Raw genomic sequence first — 21,919 nt, forward strand, 5'->3', positions numbered from 1 at the left:
AGAATATAAAACCATACAAGAGTGGCCGTATGTGATGTCTGTTGTGATGTACACTCTACCTGCTGACCTACACATCATCTGGCTGACAAGGATACCCATTATCTTTGTGAAAATGATGAATAAGCTCTAAATGCTTGGTAAATTACTGAAACTGAAAGCCAGAGAAAGACGTGCTGAACCTGAAGAGATCCATTCTAGGTGAAGCAATCAACAACAAAGATGTATCCCTTTCATAGCTCGGTATTTCTGGGTAAACATTTCGGTGCTTGTGGCCGGGCAGGGATCAGTATGCCTTGGTAGCAGGGCATCGCCTCAGTCAGATTTCTGCCTGCGCACCGCAGCCCTCCACACAAAAATCTGCCGTTTTACAGCTCCCCATCACCACCGTCTAAACAAATAAGCCACAAAGAAGGAAGCCACATGCATACGGCTTTTAGGGATGCAGACAGATGTCTGTCAGCATCTCTGTTAAACCTGCCAAACCTTTTCACTTGTGACCCAATTTGCCCAGCTCTGTAACAACCCCCTAGCTGTTTATTAACCCCCTGGTTACATCAGTTGTCTGCATCGACATATTAGACAACCCATTTGTCATTTAACTGACTGGTTTGCTGCATGGTTGGAGGACGTTGTTTACTGAGACGGGTAAAAAGCTCTTGGGAGAGCCTTCTTTACATATTCAGATATTAAACAGATCAAGCTGACTGGATAAAGAAAATGCTGATCCACACTTTGGAAGTCAATCGTATTTTCCCCTCTGCCCTAACCTTTAAATATCGTCCGTCTTCTGGGAAATGCCACGGCAGCGACTCACCCCCGGGCCGCGCCCCCGGGGCCGCCTCAGCCCGGGAAGGGCAGGGCCCGCCGCCCCTCGGCGCCCGAGCCCCCCGGCCCGCACCACCCGCCCAGGCCGGCTTCGCCGCCACCGCCGCCCGGGGGCTCCAGGGCAGCGCCCAGGCTCCCTCAGCAGCTGCCGCGGCTGGCGCGCAACCCCCCGCCAGGCCGCTGGAACCGGCAGATTAAAACCGCGCGTCGGGCGCTGCGAGGCAAGGCGGCCACAGCCGCCACGTCAGGCACCGCCGGCACGGGGCCGGGGGGCGGGCACCGCCCGGGGCGCCGCTATGGAAGGGGGGGACGCGGGGCTCCGCGTAACTCCAGCGCGGCCGCCAGCAAAGCACCGAGCAGCGTTTCCCCGCGGGGAGCAGGCGGCGGCGGGGCTGGGCCCGGGGCGGAGCGGAGCGGAGCGGGGGCGGTGCAGGGCGGTGCTCCCGCCCGCTGGGCCGCGCCGTGTTGGGGAGAGGGCGGAGCGCGGCCTGCGGCCCTCGCCATGGCCAAGCACGTTTTTCTCACCGGACCCCCAGGTAACGGGGGCAGGAGGAGCCTGGGGAGCGGGGCCCGGGGAGGCGGCGCGGGCTGCTGGGGGCTGCCCTGGGGCCCGGCCTGGCCAGCCGCCCTGCGCGGGGCTATGGAGCGCTCAGAGCCAGGGGGAAGCGCCTGCGGCCGGGCCCCCGCCCCGGGTGGTGATGAGCCCCGGGAGCGCCTCCTGCTGCAGCCGGGCCCGGCGGCTGCCTGCGGGGTAACCTGGCCGGGTAGCCCCAGCTGCAGGCCTCTACCTGCCCTCCTCCCCGGCTGCCGCCTGTTGAGGTCAGAGCTGCCGCATTCATTAACTTGTTCCTAATGAAAGTCCACTCTAGCCTCTGCTTTGTCCTTGGTTCCTGCCCTGCAGTTCAATGTTGGGAAAAAAACACCACTGGACAACTATTCCTGCTTTAACTAAACTGCTGCCTTTAATAATTTCTGAGCACTCGTTTTTTCTGTAACTTAGTTGTAGTGATTTAGCTCTTACAACTTAAGTAATATTCAGTTATAGGTAATAATTGGTATCCCAGGTGGGCAGGCCTTGACTGAAGCGATGGGGTAGTTCATCATGGTGGGGGAATCTGATTATTGAGTGTTAAACTATAAGGTTGATAAATAAACCAGTTACAATGCAGAGCTTTCTTTTGTGGTCTGGAAGTAAAGCAGCAGGCCTCATTCTCCTTCTTTTGAACCTTTTGCAGATGACTGTCTTCTCTGGAATTAATTTAAAATGCTACTGCTAGGCTGAGGAAGCAATACATCCCACCCGCTTCATTCTGTCTGTCTGCTTGAATAAAGGCGGCCTTCTGGGAGATGTGGGGGTTAGGCCTTGCTTAGGCCTTGTCTCTGTTCATGTGACTGAAATTGTATTGTTTTGATTAGCTAAATGTATAACTGTAAGTTTTCTTAAACTTTCGGGTTTGCTTTCCTTGGCAATTTACTGAATGAAGGTAAACAAATTGGAGATAGCGAATCTGAGTCAAATGAGTATAAATTCCCTGATAGAGACAAGGCCTTGGAGAGATGGTAGATACCAACAGTGCCACATTTGTCATTTTATTGTTTAAATGCCAACAATCCCTTTGTCTTCAATTTTGAAAAATTCGCCTAATAGTCTGACTAGGTGTCCTTGCAGCCACAGAATATTTTGCCAATGATACTGACTGTTAAGAAAGTAGTTCCTAAATCTGCTTAAAATCTGAGGGAGGAATTTGGTATGTGCCTGTTGAAATAATTTCTGTTGGTGTCTTTAGGCACCTCACAGTTTGGTCTATGTTCCTTGTCTCTAGGAATTTGGAGGTTTATTCTGAAGGATATTTTTTATCTTTTGATTTTATTTATTTTTTTACGGCAGTGATTAAAAATGAAGTGGTAACACTAAAATTTGTGAGATGCAATAAAGTTGAGTTTAAAAGGAGACTGTCAAGGGATGTACTTGTACAATGGCGAAGAAGAAGAAATAACTCCTTTGTGGGAACTGAGAGGATGTCTGGAATGTGGCCAGCGTTCATGGCATAGAAGGTACATCGAACTGTGCTAGGAGAGATCAGGTGGCAAGGGTTTTAAGGATCTGTCTTAGGGTAAGAAAATGGATTATAGGACCACAGGATAAATCAAGTGAGAAGGGACTTTAGGAGGTGTAAAGGAGGGTCAGCTGTGAGACCAGACCAGGTTGCTCAAGGCTTTATCCAGTCAGGTCTTGAGAACCTCAAAGGGTGCGTTAAGACTGCGTGGCCTCTCTGGGCAACTTGTTCCAGGGCTTGATTGTCCCCATGATAAAAAAGCTTTTCCCTGTATCTAGTCAAAACCCTCTTGCTTCAATTACCTTAGGAAGTGTGTTTCTGTTGTCAGGTCCCACATGGCAAACGAAATTTCCAACGTCTCGGGGCACTGAGTTCTTCCAGTTTCTAGGACATCAACAGCAGTGTGTCCTTTATACCAGTTAGGCTGCTGGTAATAATAGTCAGCTTCGACCTTATGATCTAAAAGGGGCATGAACTCAGCTCTGTTTTTAAAAAGTAGTAAATAGCAGTGGTAGAGATTCATCAGTCAGCCAAGCCAGCTGCAAGACTATCAGTTGTGTAGCAGTGTGGCTCTCACATATTTAGTTACCTGCCTTGGGGCAGGCTTTGTGGCCTGCCTGTGCACTATCTAAGCTAACAAGTTCAGTGTTAGCCTGGGATGTTTGTACCGTTCTGCTGTAACTTCACTGTAGACATACTTCTTCAAGGCTAATAAAACATTACAGTGTCAGTACAGGATGAACTTTAAAAGGTGCTTCTGTTCTTTCCTTTCCTAGCATCTAAAAAAAAACAATTTGCCAACTTCAAAAGTAATCAGTGTTCCTGCTGAACTGAATCATTATTGTGGTGTTTAGAAATGGGCTTTTAGCATAGAAGATTAATCCTGTGTGCTTTTTGTTTCTTTTTTATTTTTAGGTGTTGGAAAAACTACTTTGATACAGAAAGTCACTCAGGCTCTAAAATCCTCGGGCATTCCCATTGATGGATTTTACACAGAGGAAGTTAGAGAAGGTGGCAGGAGAACAGGATTTGATGTTGTCACTTTATCTGGAAAACGAGGACCTTTATCTAGAGTCAGGTACTGAGGTTTTAATGACTGTAAGTGGCTTACTGTTTCATGCTTCTGCTCCAGTCTGTAGGCATGTTAAATGCTCGTCCAGAACGTGATTTCCAGCACACGTATGGCTTTCATAGTCAGGCTCTTTGTTTAGTTCTTGTGTCCTGGCTGATACCTGTATTGTGTGTGGAGACAGTGTCTCTTGCGTAGTGAGCTGTGGAAAATGTGCTTACAGAGGGGTGTCGTCTCTTACTGCCTATTTTACACTAGATAGAGAGGAAGCACTGCTGAGCCTTTTATGGTGAGGCCAAGTTTCTTTGGGATACAGCAAGTAGCTTATTGTAGGCAGGCAGGAAGACTTTTTGTTTCCACCAAATAATTTATGGAGGTGGAAGTGGAAAACAAAAGGGAAATTGCATATAACATTGTTTTAAAGAGCCACTGACTGGCCCTCAAAACCCACATGTGAATTTTAAGAAAAAGAGGGTTTCAGAGCCCCACTAAGACGGGGGCTTCTGAAGTGCAGAGTGGTTCACAGTCTCTCCTGATTCACTAGACGTAGCTTTTCACACTGTGGAAAACTTAGTGTAGGTCCAGGTACATTCAGACATAGATGATCTGACTAAATAATTTGAATACTGCTGATAAAGGAGATTCACCTAGGATAGTGCAATGCAGCAAATGCAAACTGAGTATTTTTCCAAGATTGTTTAAGGGTTTTGCAGCCCATACTGAGATCTGGGCTACTGCTGTGATGCTGTCTGTAGTGTTGTATTACCAAATTCAAAGATCTGAACTGCAGGCATGTATGTTGATTTCAGTGTAAATATACCTGCTGACTTTTAGATCCCATTGGCTTCTGTACACTGCTCAAATTTGAGTTTACATACTTAGGAAGGTAGCTTATGGTATATTTATTATCTGAGAGTATGTTGTCTGCAGTACGACTTAATGGATGGTTTACGGTGTTTCTTTCATTTTCATGGAAGAATTAAGGGGATTTGACTTGCTACGATAACTTCTCATAAATCCATTTGAAATGACTGCAGTAAATTCTCATTAAGCTCACTACTTGGAATTGTTTCTCTCTCTTTTTTTTTTTTTTTTTTTCCAAATTCAGTTCTGATTCTTCTACTTCAAGACGTGAATATCGGGTTGGACAGTATGTTGTAGACCTTGTTTCATTTGAGCATTTGGTTCTACCTGTGCTGAGAAATGTGAGTATTCTATGAAAGCTGCTGAAATATGGATGCTTTAGGATAATCAGTTTTATTGAAAGGCCCTTCTAGAGCACTGGTTTTTGATATTAATAAATAGCCTGTTTCTTGGGTATCACTGATCCTGATTGACTTCAGGATCAGGAAGCTGGAGGGGCAAATCTGGCTTGTTCTTTTGTGCTTATTGTGGTGGTGGAGAGATTGCAGTTCCCTCTCATTCTTGATCTGACATTGTCCTGTGGGCAGGATCTCCCTGGCCTGAGAGACAGCTAACAGGAAATTTCTTCCTGTGTTGCTGTCTTGCGTATTGGAAAGCAAACAAAATGTACGAGTGGCTTACTACCCAGAACTGTGTAGAGTCAGTGGGTCCAAGAAAAAGGCTTTTGCTGCTGCTGTTCTTTACAGCCTTTTTTTCCCCTCTTGTTCTGATTCCCATCTTCTTCCAGTTTCTTGAATCCAGTGGTTATTTTTGATTACCACTGTACGAGTACCTGCAGACTGGTAGGTTTTAACTGATAAAGGCAGCCTCATAATTTCAGATTTAGCTTGCTGCACAAGTTATCTGACTGTGACAACTTTCCACAATTTTTCCTATCCTTCTGTTACTGCCTTTTTCCTTCTCCTTCCTCTCACTCCAACCTTTCCCCTTTCCAAAATTAAACAAGAGCAGCTCTGATTTTGGCAGTAACGTATCACAAACAGTGTGCAGCAGCTGCTGAACTGTACTGCTGAAAGAATCCTGTTGTGATTTTTCTACACTGGCAGAGCTCAAGGGGCCAAGGAAGAAGGGACTTAAACTTTCAAAGAACAAAAAAACCAAAGCGGTGCAAGGAGCTAAAATGAGATTGAGGATCTGATTCTTCTTTTTGTTAAGGAACATTAAAGTCTGAGAGTACAGAAGCAAGGATGTTGGGGGCAAGGGAGAAAGGAAATGAGTAAAATGGGACAATTTTAAAGTAACTTGATTTACTATGTTAGTAAATAGAAGGATAGTTTAATAAAAAAGTCTTCGTTAAGCCAACAGTGTACTCTGGATCCTTTACTGCTGCATTAATGTGAAGTCCAGAAGACATCTTGCTGGAAGGATGTTAGCAGTGTTGAATTTTTCGGGTGGTTATATAGCTTTCTACAAGTACAAGAGAGTGAAGAGAAGAAGAAAAGGGGCCAGCAGGGTCAGACAGTGCATGACCCTGTTCTCCTTGAAAGCATTCTTAATCAGTTTTGTGGGAATGTGGTCATGCATGTAGGTGACACAAAACAGAAGAGGAGGGAGAGTGAGGAAGATCATAGAACTGAAACAAGAAGAGACGAATGAATGAGGGCAGAAGAGTCACAGATGTGGTCTGGTTTGATCAGAGAGCAGAATGGGCCTGTGCCCATTTGGTTTTGAGGACTGTTTCAGCTCTTAAGGCTTGGATCTCTTTCAGTCCAGTGAGAACAGGGGTAGATCCTACAATGGATGATCTCTTTGGCTCTGGAAACTTTACCAGGCAGGACTGAGGATTTTTTCAAAGCACACTGCTCTGTTTCTCAGTGTGTGACCTAGTGACTGGTATTGGCTTTTTAGCTCACTGATCTATGAAAGGGTTTTAGATAAAAACAGCTACTCATCAGGGACTCTAGCCTGAAAAGGTTTTAGGATGCATGTGTACGGTTCTTCCACTTTTCCAGAAGCAAATCCTTTGCCTTGACAAGGCAAAACATTTCAATATTTTCTTTTCTTAAGGTTCAGTATAACATGGCTGCTATTGTTATATATTCATGGATCTACAGTGATGTTTTGACTTGGGTTGATTTCCTCCTTACTTCTATAAATAATGGAGTACAGTTCTCAGTTACTTTTACCGAAAGGGTAGGCAGTGCACTTTCTGTTGAATAGTTCATCCATTCTTCCAAAACAGATAATTTTACGAGTTGCCCTTCCCGCAATGACAATCACCCATGTTCCCTCCTGGACTTCCCTGCTGCTCACACCACTCTGCAGCATGGTGCTGTTTGGCAAAGTAGTCACTTCATGAAAAAAAGCAAACAAACCACAAATGTGGTTAATTGTTAGTATGGTGCCTATCCTACAATCCAGGAGGATGGCTAGGGCTATAGAATAAACTGCATCTTGACAAAGAAATGGAAGGTGATTGTTCTGATTTGAGACAGGCTTGGAAATGGCTTGTTTGTTGCCCAGGTAGCTTTGAAGAAAGCTAGTTGTTCTGAAAGAAATGGCAGTTTTGACCCTCCTTTGACCCAACTACAAGAGGAGAAAATTCCAAATCTAGATTTATTGCAAATCTTTTTTTTAATGCTTGTGTTCATATATTCTAAATGCATAATCTGTTGGGAAGAGTGAAGTTTTGAAAAATTGATGTCCCTCAGATTGATTGAGAGCTGCTAGAAAGCAAAGTGCAGTTCTTAATTGTCAAGTAACTCATATGGGACCATTGTGAGAATTCTGCTTTGAAGGAAGACTGATATTATGGCTATTTCCTATTGTAGTTGGTATTTATACTGTATATATATTTTCATCTTTCCAAAAAGCTGTGCTGAAATAGAAATGATAGATTTACAAGTCTGTTATATAAGCAGTTTTGACTCTTAATTTTTCCCCAGTATTACAATGGAATTTATTTATTTCAGAGATATTTATTAGCATTAGAAATTATTTCTGCTGCTTGTTCTAAGTTCTGTGTTCTTTACAGTCTCTTGATGCGCTTTTCCACAGGTAAGCCATGGCAGTGATGCAGAGAAAAAAATTTGTGTCATAGATGAGATTGGTAAAATGGAACTCTTCAGCCAGGCTTTTATTCAAGCTGTTCGTCAAATGCTGGCTGGCTCAGGGACCATGGTGCTTGGAACTATTCCAATACCTAAGGGAAAGCCATTGGATCTTGTTGAAGAAATAAGAAGTAGGAAAGATGTGAAAGTGTTCAATGTGAGTAATATTTAATATCCTTAAAAGCCTTCTGTTCTAGGCTGCTGGTTTGTATTTGGCTCTGTTTAAAATCTAATTGTTACTACCAATTGATAGCTGTGGGTAGCACATATGAAATTTTTTATTTTCCATTTTATTCTTAATGGGCAGGTGTTCACCCTATTAAAAAAAAAAATCACATTTGGCATGTACCATAGCAGTCTCACACAGCTGGCTTTGCTTGTGAGAGGCTGTAGAAGTAAAGATATAGTTGTTTTAAAAGGTTTTCTTGCTGTAGTATTATTGCCATATAAGTATTCATTATTCCTAAGAGTTAAATCTTTTAAAGTACAGATTTTCAAACCTTTTTTTTTTCCCCAGACTGGCTTGCGGAAGCATTACCAGTAATCATATTCAAGAAAAATAAAAGGAAACAAAAAAACCCAGCAGTAGTGGAGCTTGCAGAAACGCTTTCTAGGAGAAAGACACTTGTAAATGGAGCGTACTTTCTCTGCAGTCAGTGAACCAATTTTGGGATTCGTTATATTATCTTTACAGCCATAATTTTCAGAATACTAGGGCCTCAGAGTGCATTTCTGATCAGATGCGGGGAGATTCTCAAAAACTTAGCACAACAAAACAGCCTGTTCACAGGAATACGTGTAAGTTTTCCTTAACATCTAGGTGTCCTGGATGCTTCGCAAAACCAAGCTAAACACAGCCCCCACTCCTTTGATTTACTTCTCTGCTTGGTGTGTACAACTTGTAGTAGAGAATAAAGTTTTATATTCATCTCTACATCTCTATAAATTTTAAATTCAGTTAAGTGGGACTTACACATCCTGGCTTACTAACAGAGGTGATGTACTGTAAAGCAGTTTACTGTTGCAGCCTGTTCTTTATCAGATGCACATCACAGAGAGAATACTTACTTTGTTTTCATCCAAGTGAATGAGGAAGGAAAAAACATTATTTCAACAACTTTATACTGAACGACCTTAATTACTGCAGGGAAAGCAAAGCCTCCATCTTCTTTTTTCCTCTCAAAGTGAGATTAATAAAACTGCAGTGCTCAGAAAAGTTCTGCAGCTTTCCTTTAGCTGATGGTCCCCATCATCATCTTCAATTTCTGTTTTTTAAATTAAATGTCTGTTTAATGAAGTGCTGAAGCAGTCCTAGGAGCAAAGATGAGAGAAGATTCCTTTCCTTACATAAGCATTCAACTTCTGTTCCTTTCAGAGGTGAAACCTCAGGTTTCACACTGACAAGCTGATGTGTGTTGGTTGTCAGGGTACTGAACAGGGGCGCACATGAATGTGTATTTTCTATGACTTGCTTTACAGTGGTAGGACTGGGGCAGAGGGAATGGAGAATTGCCTCCCCGAAAGTAACAGTAGTTTGGTGCTTAGGCTGCAGTCATTTCAAGACAAGCTTCTGCTGACCTGTTTTTATCAGGTGATGTTCTACGGGCATGTGCCACTTGGCCCTGTGTTGTTAGCTGTATCGGTCTGCTGATAGCTCTTTTTCTTAAGCAGTGACAACAGCCAGCAAAGTCTTCCTGTAAATTTCAGTGGAGCAGTGTTTTTTCTAGCTACAAAAAAGACCCCAAAAACCAACAAACAAGAAATGAGCCATCCTGTTTATCCTGCAGAGGTTAGGATGTGCAAGTTTCTTTGTTTAAATAGAGTTATCTGGTGAATCCATTAGCCAAAAGCGTGGGTATGAAATGGTGTGACAGACTGCAATAGCTCCCAGGTGGCAGAGACCTGCTATGCTAAAGTTTTGTGCAGGAGAGCATCTGTCTCACTTGCTCCAGTGACATGCTACATGCTCTTTCCCACCTAGTTAAAACGTGTGCATGAGCAGGAACAGAACCTGCCCCTGGGGAGTCAGAGGTGTTACTAGCTGAAGTAAATACTGGATCACCAGCTGTGTTCTTCAGGGGCTTTGGCATGGGGAGAACCTGGAGTGCCCAAATAGCTTGTGGTCAGTAATTTCTTACTAACTTTTATGGTGCCTGGGAAGTGCAGAAGTAGGTGGCAACCCTCCAAAAAAGTTCTGCCTGCTTTGTCACTTAATATGGGGTTTGGCTGCATTCAAGTACCTCGCAGAGATTTCTCATTCTTCTGTTAGTGTCACAAGGACGTTTCTGATGTTTGACACTAAATGCATTAGAGACAGCTGTTTGGGATTGTACAATCCCTTCTGTCTTGAAAGCTTATTTGTTTGGTGTAAGTGGGCCCAGATGCCCTAAAAGCAATTGAGAGTTTGGTCCCAAATGTTTAATTTATTATGTTTAGAGCACTTAACGATAGGAGCTCTGTTATTTAACACATTTCTTTCCATTGTTGCCCAATTCCATTTTGCTGAGAACTAAACTTTCCAGAGAAACTACAGAGGCTCTTTCTGCACTGCCCAGGTCTGTGTAGTTTTGCAGACAGTGTCATAAATGGATCAGATTATCCTTAGCAGCTGGCACATAATTTTTTTTTTCTCATTTTCCCATCTATTAATTTTGCTTCCATGAAGCCCATTGGTGAAGTTTGGTTGTATATGCCTTTTAAGAAGGAAAAGAAAGAGTTAAATGGATCAGAAGAAGAAAAGGCTCCATTTGACTGTACAAGAGGTGTTTCCTTGACGGTACTTTTAAGGGTTAGGAGGAGAAAACTTTTGTCCTTTACTATTGCCTGCTTGGAGTCTAGGTGGTATTAGGAGTCTAGGTGCAAATTACCTAAATTACTTCGTATAAACAGCATCTAATTTTCAAGTCCCTGTCTAAAAATGTATCCATCTGTTTGAACACTCAGTACAGATACTGGGAGATTTGTTCTGTCTGGGAAAGCTGCCTGCACAGAATGTCTCCAGATCTTAAGAGGAGACTTGTATCTATCTAGCAGCCTTTGTAAAACAGTTGTGAAAATTTCCCAACACTTGGCACATTCTCTCTCCTGCTCTCACTGGACTTCTGGCATGTAGGTATGGAAGAGGGATAGATAAAATGTACTATTGTTTTTGTTGGCTGTGAGACAGTGGGAAGAGCTATTAAATGTTCAGAAGGTCCTTTGAAAGTCAGAATATCGGGACACTTGCTGTGAGATTTAGAGTTTGGCTGATCTATGCTCTGTGCCTTGTTTACCTTGGGGTCTCTCAATAGTCTTACTGAAGAGCAATTCCATTCTTTGTTGTCTTGCTCTCTTTGTTATTGTGGGATTTTCTGTTTATATTATAACGGGCTTGGAATTATACTCAATAAAAACAGCAACATTTTCAGGCAGATCATCTCTTTCATTCCCTTTTTTATTTCTTTTATTTTTTTAATGTCACTTTTTCATCTGTCCCATGTTGATCTGCTTTCTTAAATTCAAGTGGTGCAGGTGAGGCCACCATCTCTAGGTTTCACAGTGTTGGTTTTCAGCATTTGGATAGGATGTCTGGGACTCTAAATAGCAGTAGGCTCCCAGAGCCAAATTCTTCAGGTAAGGCTGTCACCTATTTAAAAATAACAACGATAATAATAATACTTTCTCCTGTTCAGTATTGACTGTAGTACTGGAAGGAGTACAACCCCTTGTGCTTATATCTTAAATGCAGCTGCAGGGAATGCAGTGAAACCTTGCTGGTAGAGAGTTTTATGCCATGCACAGTGTGGTGTCTCACCTTCCTCATCAAAGAGCGTTTCTCAAACTTTGTTAAAAATATGAACGCCCTTACTTTTTTTTGGTTCATCTGTCTTTGATTTCTTCCTGCCCTCTCTGCAGGGATCTAAACAGTGGGGAAAATTTCTTAGGCATTTTAAAATGAGGCTTTTACTGACACTTCACAATTGCTTGTTAACCCTTTTACCACCCCAGCTATCTCCCCAGATTTTGCTTGAGTTAGTAGTGCATGGCACTGTGGGACACTGGGCTCTGTATCAGGACCCAGTCTATGAAGAAGGGGTAATTTACACTCCCTCTCCTTCTGACCCCCCACCCCCCACCTCTGTGTTCTGTTGTCGCTGCACCTGGGAGCTGAGCTGACAAGCAATGCTAGCATATGCTTGGCCGTTCACAGTAATTTGCATGTGCTGCGATGCAGATGGGCCCAGCAAAAGACAGGACGCTGGGTTGTATGGATTTTTCACATGTACTGGTCATAAAGCCCAACATTTTCATGGGCTGGCCAACCAAAGGTGTACCTCAGTGTGCTACAAAAGACCCCTGGCTTTCTCAAGTAGTCTTGTTACAAGGTATTTCTATCCTGCAGTGCTAAGGTTTCTCAGAATAGAGAGTTGTGCTGCTAAGCCTGTTGTAATTTTTTCTCATTGCAGATGTTTTTGACTAGATCTGTCATCCTAATAAATACAACCCTTTAAAGTGCTGAAGACATAAGAACTCCACTTTATAGTCATAAAATTATATTTGGTAATTGGAAAGGATTTCTAGTAATGACGAAAGTACATGCTGGTTCCTCGAGTGATTCCTGTTAGTTATTCAAGCCCTGAATAATACTGCGAAATACCATGGGTAATTAAATCAAATAGATCACTGAATATTCAATTACATATGCAGGTTTGTGAGTTTAGCTTATTGTGTTCTCAGTAGCAGAAGGCGGCAGGTGTTTGACACTCAACATTCCTCCACTGAGAAAGATGCATTTGAATTTCTGCTTTGTTTGTTTTTGAAGTAAACACTGATACAGAGGTTATTCATCAAATTACATCAGTTTTAATTTCTCTTTCTCTAGGTTAGTAAGGAAAACAGAAACAGCATTTTGCAAGACATCTTGGCAGCTGTGGAATCCTGCAGAAAATGAAGACCTTTTCTTGCCTGTAAACGCTAAAGCCTTTATTTCAACAAAACATTACGACATTTTGCGGACGTTTTAGAGTCTGTCCTTCCTCCTTTAGCCCCTGGAGGCTTTACTGGAGCCTTCAGGGTAAGCAAGGTAAAGCTGGTAATACTCGAACATGTGAAAATGAGATAGCAGTATTCTTGTTTATTCAGTTCACAAGGCAATCCATTCAAAAGATTGAACAGATGCATATTTAACATCCAGTTCTAATCTGGGTATTTGGAAGTTAGGTGGCCTGACTCCGATCCTAGTTGCACCATGTAAAAGCAATTAACTGTCAGAACTGTTTGAGATCTTCGTCCTTTCACTGTGCTGAGGACTGTTCTGCCTAAAGAGCAATTCAGTATCTGGAACGTAGCCCTGGTGTAACAGAACAGAACCCTGCCCAAAATGTGCCCAGCCTGCTTCATGTAGAAGTATCTTTGCTGTTGGTGACCCAGCTTAGGTGCGTCCAGGTGTGTTTCGCCATGGGTGTTGACAATTCACATGGTACAAGGAATAAGCAGATGCTCTCCCCCTACCCCCAGATACCCCTTCCTCCAGTTGCAGTACAAGAAGGGTTATCTAGAATTTAAAGGAAATTTCTTGTAGTGCCAAGTGACATTTACAGAACTCTGCTTCAGGAGAAAAAAATAACCAACTCTCCTAAGTGGCCCTGACAGTAGTTGGTAAGAGGGCTGCATTCTGGGATTATTTTTAAGTTTCTTATGGCAATCCCGCCTCGCACCCCCTTAAAAAAAATTATATATAAATCTTTAAATCCATAAAGTTCAGTCAAATCTTGAGTTGTGTATTAATTCGGGATCAACTTCATGCTGCATTCGTCTATATGGGTTTTACAGTCCATTATGTTTATTGATACTTTGGTTGGTTGGTTTTTTGTCTTATTCAGTTCTGTACATGGTTAATGGTGAAATAAGTGTTTGAGAGTGTTAGACAATGTGTTTCCCTATGACGTGTGCAAACATGTTCAGGAAAAGTGCTACCACTTAATCAGTTTTGCATGTTGTGAAAACAGAATTCCCTCCCAGGTGCACACTTGTTCATTGTACGATTTATAGTCATCTCTGGCTGTAAAAAGTTATTAAGAATTTGGTCATTTCTTAAGATTTTTTTCTGTGCAGTTCAACAACTGTTAAAATGAGCAAGCTATATAAAAGCATTTTCAAATATGACTTGTATTTATTTCTGTAAAACTGACACCCAAAGTTGTAGGAGACTGGATGGGGACAGGCATTTTTACAGGTGCCCTGGGAATTGCTGGGACCATGGAGGGAATGTCGTTTTTCTTTCCTGTATTGAGAACGAAGGCCTGGGACAAACATCACCCTAGATGGTAGGAGGTACATGCTATATTAAAGGATGCCATGGCCTTGTTCCCAGATTGGCCTGTTATGCTACTGTTCTGCCCAAATCCGTTTGGATGGCAGTATCATCTTCATCATATTTAGAAAAAAAAAGAATTCCTTCTAGGGTCCTGCTCCTTTGACAGTGTACAGCTCCTGGCTGCATTTTGTGCAGTAAGATTGTTTCCTGAATCACTAATCCCTTAATTATTTCAGGCATCTTACTTAGACAAGACAACTTGTTAGAGGGACTTGGGATCAAAGTAAACTTTTTCAGGGCTATGTGCCATAGACATTCAAACAGAAGCCTCTCTGCACTTAAGCGTTGGATGTCCTGCTCTTTCAGCATTGTCTCTGAAGCTGTGAAATATGCTGCAAAAGAATAGTTCTTGCAATTATGAAATAATTACCCAAAGTCTAGCAAGGTTTTAATGGGACTGCAGTTGAGTCTTAAATGAAGACTGACCTTTAAAGCTAAATCAAATGGAGATATTTGACACTTCTCCATAGAGGCTGGACAGGGGAGTTCCTTCAGGAATGATGGCAGAGTTCAATTTTTCAAATTCCAGATGCCTACTGTAGTCCCATCATCTAGCAGACTGGAAAAAAAGAATCAGAACGACAAGTTTGGGGAACTTGGCCAGTGTGCTTATAGTACTGTTAAAGCATTTTAAAACAAAGCAGGGAAGACCTTTTGTAGTGAGGGTAGGTGGTCAACAGGAAAAACTTGCAAAACGGAAGTGGATTTTTCCTTCACTGGAACTGTGAAGTGTCAGATCTTTTAAATCAAAGGGTATTTTTGCTACTAATATTGTCTTCTGTTACCTATGTCAAGATTGGTGAGAGTCTTTAATTTGTTGTCATTTTTTAAGCCCAGCTCTCTGAGATAGAGTTTTTCAAGAGAAATAATGAGAAATGTTGTGGTCTTGTGTTCAGCAGATCCTAGATGACCTTAACAGTCATGTCTGGCCTTTCAATCTGAGACAGTCCTGAAAAAGTGATTTGCCTGTTTCAAATATACATGGAGTGGGTGAGAAAAGTAGTATTTCCAACTAAACTTAGTTTCTATGACACCCTGTGTTTACTTTAGAGGTAAAAATTTATTGTCTGGTCTTGCACTAGTAAAGCATTTGGAAGGCCTTGAGAGCATTGTAACAACAAACAGCATTCACAACTCCCCTGATGGGCTGATTTCACTAATAGCACACATTTGGTGAAAATAACCTCTGATGTACCAGCAAGATTCCAGATGACAATGTTAGTGCACCTGCAGGTTTTAATTGGTGCAAAAAAGGGGAGAATATGAGGTACCAATTATTCTCTCGAAGCCTGAGAATCAAGGAGATTTTTGGCAAGGAGGCTTGTAATTCCAACATAAAATTGCACACAGCATGGAATAAATGGGGCCTGCATTATTTATCATGCATTAGGCAATTTTTGACTTGTAAAACTGAGAGGGATGAAAGTGAGAGGTGAATCTTTAACACTGGACCTACTGCAAAGTTAATTACAAGTAATATGTCTGTGTTGCAGATTTAAGGATGTACAAGCACTACTGAAACATTGTGATTAAATACCAGCTCGCAATCCAGGGAGTAAATCTAAATATGGCAATAATTGGGTAGTTAAAAAATATGCATTGATGAGAAGATGATTATTACATGCTAGAGAGTTTCACTGGTAATTCTAATCTTCTAAAATGAGCTGCACAAAATTCATCTAATCTTTAAGTTAAAATTCCCCGGCAAAAGAGCAGTCAGCTGGTGAGTCAGAGCCAAATGCAGGTGACATTTTTTGCTTTATTCTAATAAATAGCTTTTAAAAAAAGCTGCAAATGACATCACAGAGAGTCCTAAGAACATAATGGTTTCAGAATGTGATTCATAGATATTGAGAGTATCTGGCCATCTTGTTGAGGGAAAACAACTCGCACTATTAAGTCCTTTTTGTTAACAGTTGTCTTAAATGCAATGAATGCCAAGGTTTTTTCTATGGGAATGAGGTGAGACTTTGCAATGAGAACTCCAGTGCCTCACGGGGAAGAAGTTTGTATGACATTTCACAGTGGAGGGAACAGTAGGACCTCCAGCATTTGTATTTTTGGATGAATGGAAGCAGACTTTATACGTTGCACCCATCACTGTTTCCTGCTTGCTTGCTGTGGTGGGAAACAGCTGAGCTGAAGGCCAGGCTGGGGGCTTGTCGGCTTACCTGGTGGATGTGAGCAGTTCAGCAGCTTGTGGTTGGCTTCGGTGAAGTGTTACTAGAAGTCTTTTTACGAGATTTTTGGCCGTGTTTTACCTGTAGGGAACATAGCACCTGGCTTTTACTGTATGATGTAAAGAAGAGCCTATTAGTAAAAGGAAAGTTTAGGAAAACAATGGGAGGGGGTGAGTATACCACATGTAATGCTGAAGTACTGTGTTTGTCCTTGTTTTACCATATACTGGTTATCCTCCCTCCTTTAGCCTGCTGTACTTTCTGTTCCTCTCTGCTCTCTGGTTGCGAGGGACTGCTGAGGGAAAATCACTCCTGATGTTTCTTTTCAGCAGCGGTGATGTTATCTGGGGTTGAGCTGGGGCCAGGGGCAGATAGGGCCTCCATCTGTTCAGCCCTTCTGATGTTTCTGTGAAAGAATCGCATGTACCAAATGCTCTTGTGGATTCAGCACTTGATTTCCTCAAAGGATGCATTCAGCTTGCTAAGCGAGGCTGGAGTGTCGCTGCTTTCAGGTTGTAGAAACAAGAAGGTTCTGGGCTGGCTGAATGAGCATCAGGCAGGCTTCTGCCTTCAGCCCCTGCTGAGTAAGTGGCCTCTGCAGCTCTGGAAAAATTCAAGCATAGCACTTGAATCTTGAAAACTGACCCAAAATGGAACTGCCTATAAAAGATACTTAGGTGGTGGTGGTGGCAGCCACCCTTCCTGCATCACAGCTGTGGTAAGAGATCAGGATGTAATGTGGGCAAACTGTTCAGCCTGAGCAACTTCAGCGCCAAGTTTTAGCAACAGTGTTAGGCACTTTGAAACCTATCAATCATTAGTGCTGTGGCTGATGTAAAAGCAGTGAAAGTTGCCTTTGTTTTTAATTCAGAGCCCAAAACTGCCCCAAAAGTGGGGTTCCTGGGTACCTCCATGTTGCAGTTCTGAGGCACCTCGTGTGTGAGGTTAGGTATCAAGCTGCTTAGGTCTTGCAGGACTGAAAGTATGGCTTATAGCCTTTGTGTATCTGTAGGTACTGGTGCTGAGAATACCATTCCTATGGGCTCAGGTGCCTTTTGGTGCTATGTGGAGCTTTTCCGAGCAGGTTGCTGTTGAAATTAGGCCTTGTGCAAAGGTTAGGTACCCATTTGTTAGCTTTGTGTGTCTCACAGCCTTAAATGCATCTTCTGTCACATACAGAGTAATCGGGTCTCTCTACCTCATGCAGACGTGGGGGGAGGTCTAAGATACGCTTAATCAGTACAACCTCGTAGGTAGTTCCAGGTTTTTATTTCTAACCGTCCTGTCTGATTATTCTGTAGGATTGGCACATATTTAAAAACACTGCATATAGTAGTAGTCTTAATAACAGCAGACTATTTCCAAAACTGTGGAGATATATAACCTGGGAGACTTTGTTCTGTCATCTTCTATTTTTTTTGTCTTTGTTACTGTTAGTGGTCGTTCTTGGGAGTTTTTCAACCCACTGTGCTAAAGTAACAGCTTCAAGGCAAAATGAAAACTGTAAGACATGGCTACGAAAAGGAACTGATTTTTGAATCTATCTTTCACTCCTGCTGTGCCCTGCTTGTGCACTGTGCCTCAACAAAAGAGTTAGCACGTGCCTTTTCTGGCAGCCACCCTGTGCAGAGGCTGAGCTGCAGGGCACACTGCTGTCCCCAGGGAGTTTACGCTCCAGGGGCCAGTGCCTTGAACTAAGGCAGGAACTGTGAGGCAGCTGCGTTAACTTAGGGCGAGGACCAGAGGCTGTGGAGACAGCTTTACAGCGTAAGACTTGTAGAGTCTCTTACAGAAGATGTAGTGCTGGGCCTCGGGGCTGCGCTAAGCAGATACAGCAGCTTGCCACTGGAAGGATTTGTGCAGCTGTTTCCCAGTCTGGTTTAGTATGCTTGCGTTGGGTATATAGAATAATTTATGTTAATTGGGACTAGTGGAGTTACTTATTTTTCATGGAAATCAATTCAAGCTAAAGTTAAAGATGTGAAAATTAGAGGCCTAAGTGAGGATAACTGAGTATGGTAAAGTTTTCAGTGTTTTCCAGTCACCTGTTTGCCCTGCCTTCAAGCAAGGCAGGGCTTAGGAGAACAAAGTAGTGATGGTTTGTCTTAGACTGCCATGCAAAAGCCCCCAAGAAAGAAATGGGGCTGGTGGCTGTTAGGAAGAACCTTCCACCTACCTGTATAATCTCCATCCTTTATTTGTCATGAAGCACTTCATGAGGAGGGTGGCGAGAGGAGAGGTACGAAACTAGAAATGATCAGAAGGGAGCTGGATTCAATTTCCTCTTCCACATCACACCTGGGTGCTGGAGGAGACATTAGTAGGACCTAAACTGCACTGATGACCATGTGTCCCAGGGGGCTGTACATGAATATTCTGCTTTTGCCTGTGCAAACGTGAGCAGAATTTTGTTTAGATTGTGCCGAGCTTTACAAATAACCAATTCATCAAGATCTGAAGTGGAAGAAAACCAATAGATCTCTCAATTTCATGAGGCAGAAAGCAAGTGAAAACAATTCAAAATAAAAAAGAAAACCCAAAAACTGCTGCCACACAAAACATACTTGGATCATTTTATTTCCACTAGGTGTTATTTAGTTCTACTACTCAGATCTTAAGTGTGGCACAGTAGGAAGCTCAGAATGCAACTGTGTATTGCCTAGCAGTAATGAGACTTAGCTACAGTATCTCTTGTTAAATCTTTCTTGTTAATTGGGACAAGACAGCCTGGCTGCACATAATCGTGTTGAGAATTAGAAACAATCTATGGTAGTTACAGTAAAGAGGAACAGCAAGACACTGATAGCTGCAATTTTTTTAATTAAAAAAAAAAAATGCATGTGTGTTAGACAGTAGAGTAGAGAAAGGATTTGTAGCTTTTTGACTTCCAAAGTAGTCATGCATTCCTGTAAATCAGTGTTTTTTCAAACTTTGTGAAAGCATGGCCTCCCTTTTTGCATCATCTGTCTTTATGCAACTATTAAATTGGCAGCAGCTCAGTTTCTCTGGGGGAGGGAGATCAGAATGATCTGTAATTACTGGCCACAGGTGTTTATGGACACTGAGCTGTGTCCAGCAATTAAAGGCATCTACCTGTTCCCTTCCTAATGCAAACACTTTCACGCAATAATTACAGCCTGCTTTGCACTTTCCTGTCCTTGAGGAGCATTCCTCTGGGCCCTTTTGCAGCTCCTAAGGGGCTGTTGCCTGGAATTTGAGAAACACTACTGTAGACCAAACAGGAGCATGAGATAATACCTAAGAGCAGCTGTTTATGCAAAGCTGCTTTCTTTGCAAGTAAGGTGCACCATATGCTTTGAAGGCTTTCCATGCACTGAATACTTTCCTCACACTTGACTTTTGTTAGTCTGTGTAGCATGGCTTGTTCACACAATATTTCAATATGGCTGCATGCAGTATATCAATCTGTGATGCTATGTTGCTATTCAGAATTACCACCTGCATAAACATGTTAAAAGAAAAATATTTGCTGTTGGGAAAAAAAATAAGTCAGATTTAGCTCTAATGTTACGGTACATGTTGTACTATCTTTTTATGTATTCATCGCTTCTGTTCAAAGTTGCCTTTGCTGTATGTTATGTCTCAAATGCCAATTAGTTTGCATGCAATCAGCTGTTTAGTTATGGCAGGAAAGAGATATCTTGTGTGCTTTTCACTGAGTTGTATTAGTATTTCCCACTGTATTCATTTGTGATTCCAACCGTTCCAGGGGAAGGAACGTTAAAACAGGTTGTATTCATTGTTCTTGGATTTACATGGACCTGAGTTGAAGTGGCACCACTGTGTGTCTTTCAGGACATCTTTCAACCCTACTCATGGCAAGGCCTTTAGCTGAAGAACATCTGCCCCATAGTATTCTTGTGTAGAAGTTAGAAAAATAAACATCAGGAGGTTGCTTGTTACATTTGAAAGAACTGAAATCCTCGTGCAGCTCCCTCACCTAACGCTGTCTTTATTAAATTCTAAGAAGCGTGTGGCCCTTGCGCTAGGAATACTCCTTACTGCTCCTCAGACAGGCTTTGCTGAGAAGCAGTGTCTTCCAGGGCCATATCTTCTTGGCTGGCCCTTCTGCACTCCAGGTTCTGACTCATGAATATGGCATGGGCTGGACCTGCCTCTCGCCGTGGTCTGCGTTCTGTAGCATTATCGGTTGCTTCACAGGTCTCGGTGAGTTGCTGGAAAGAAAGAAAAAAAGTCAACTAGTTTAGGAAATTGCCAAGTAACACTTCAGCTATTTTTTTGAAGTGATAGGTGAAAAAAGTTAAGAAATTATTTAAGAGTGTTGTTTGGTGAAACTGCATGAGATTCGTAACGTACATTATTCACAAGGGACTTATGAAGAGAGGTACTTGTCACTCTGTGTAACACACAAATTTGGAGAGAAAAACAGACCAGGAGCAAGAGGTTCAATACCAAAGATGTACGTGTATGGAGAGCTGTAAAATAATTTGGACTGAGAAGGACTTCTGGAGGTCATCCAGTCCAAAGCGCTGCTCCAAGTAGGGCGGACTTCTAAGAAGTAAATTGGGTTGCTCTGGGGCTTGCTTTATACACCAGATTTTAAATCCAACTTACAAAGAAACCTTTTCATCCAAACTGGAAAGCAGTTATCAGCCTGAAAATGTCATGCACAGTGTCACCCCATTGTGAGGAGTCCATTAGTATAAAAGCTTTCCAGAACTGTGCTGTGTTAACATTTAAATAAAACATTTTCTCCTTACCACTTTCAATCGAATAGGCACCTGGACTCTGAGCAGTTACTTTGGCCAGGGCTTGGCCTCATCTAAATTTAACCATGTAGTCTTAGTGTATCCTCTAAGCTGTCAGTGGCTGACAGAGAGCTATGAGCGTCCCAGGGGAAGATTTCTTCCTGACAGCTATAAGGATGAAGTGGATTGTCCTCTCCCCTGAATACAGAGGCCACACCAACAATCGACTGAGGCTTCACGCCCAGATTTTAGATGGCTTAAAGTTAGGCAAGGTGAATCCTACCGTTAGTGCTCAGTGTTGCAGGCTGGCTGAGTTCTTGCAAATTAGGCTATAAACTGTTGAGAATTGGAATTATGCCTTGTCGTTTGATAGGTTCAGCTGTACATGTAGAAACATTATTAATGCTCATTAGAGTAATAAAGCAGGATTGGACCCCGATGAGTAACGTTCAGTCACTTTCTGTTGAAGTTCATGGCAGAACTCCAGGGAACTGTACCATACATGGTATTTTTGGGTTGAGAGCAAAATACACAGGCTGAGGAGCTTGAACTTTGGAGAATTCTTTCAAAACTAGGGAAGTTATACACAGTTCAGAATGCTAGCAGCAGAAAAGTGTTCTGGACTTTCCATATCCACAGCCTTCCCCTGTTGCCAATTTAGTTTCCACTTTGATAGGCCAAATGTGAAAGTCTGTCTTAATTATGTTGTCAGTCAGCCTCTAATTGCAG

The 21,919-nt window shown here is 42.5% G+C and overlaps 2 protein-coding genes across 4 annotated transcripts in view; one reads left to right on the forward strand and one right to left on the reverse strand.

Moving 5' to 3' along the window:
• The first annotated feature begins 1,215 nt into the window (after nucleotides 1–1,215).
• NTPCR (nucleoside-triphosphatase, cancer-related) lies at nucleotides 1,216–14,069 on the forward strand. 3 transcript variants are annotated; one of them, XR_008822514.1, is made up of 6 exons: nucleotides 1,217–1,361; nucleotides 3,798–3,960; nucleotides 5,060–5,156; nucleotides 7,873–8,082; nucleotides 8,443–8,723; nucleotides 12,787–14,069. XR_008822514.1 is itself a non-coding variant. In XM_056342867.1 (5 exons), the coding sequence occupies exons 1-5, from the start codon at nucleotides 1,328–1,330 to the stop codon at nucleotides 12,853–12,855; spliced, it is 573 nt and encodes a 190-aa protein (XP_056198842.1). In that variant the 5' UTR covers nucleotides 1,217–1,327; the 3' UTR covers nucleotides 12,856–14,069. The 3 variants fall into 3 exon arrangements, 2 of the variants coding, with proteins under 2 accessions (XP_056198843.1, XP_056198842.1); XM_056342867.1 differs by lacking the exon at nucleotides 8,443–8,723; XM_056342868.1 differs by lacking the exons at nucleotides 7,873–8,082; nucleotides 8,443–8,723 and having other exon boundaries at nucleotides 1,216–1,361.
• Nucleotides 14,070–19,021: 4,952 nt separating this feature from the next.
• The window catches only part of PCNX2 (pecanex 2), a 159,744-nt gene continuing 156,846 nt past the window's right edge, over nucleotides 19,022–21,919 (reverse strand). Inside the window, exon 34 of the mRNA XM_056342869.1 lies at nucleotides 19,022–20,656. Within this exon, the coding sequence (XP_056198844.1) occupies nucleotides 20,480–20,656 (177 nt within the window). The 3' untranslated portion in view covers nucleotides 19,022–20,479. The remainder of the gene's footprint in view (nucleotides 20,657–21,919) is intronic.

The sequence above is a fragment of the Falco biarmicus genome, chromosome 6 (assembly GCF_023638135.1).
Source record: "Falco biarmicus isolate bFalBia1 chromosome 6, bFalBia1.pri, whole genome shotgun sequence".
Taxonomy (NCBI): Eukaryota; Metazoa; Chordata; class Aves; order Falconiformes; family Falconidae; genus Falco; species Falco biarmicus.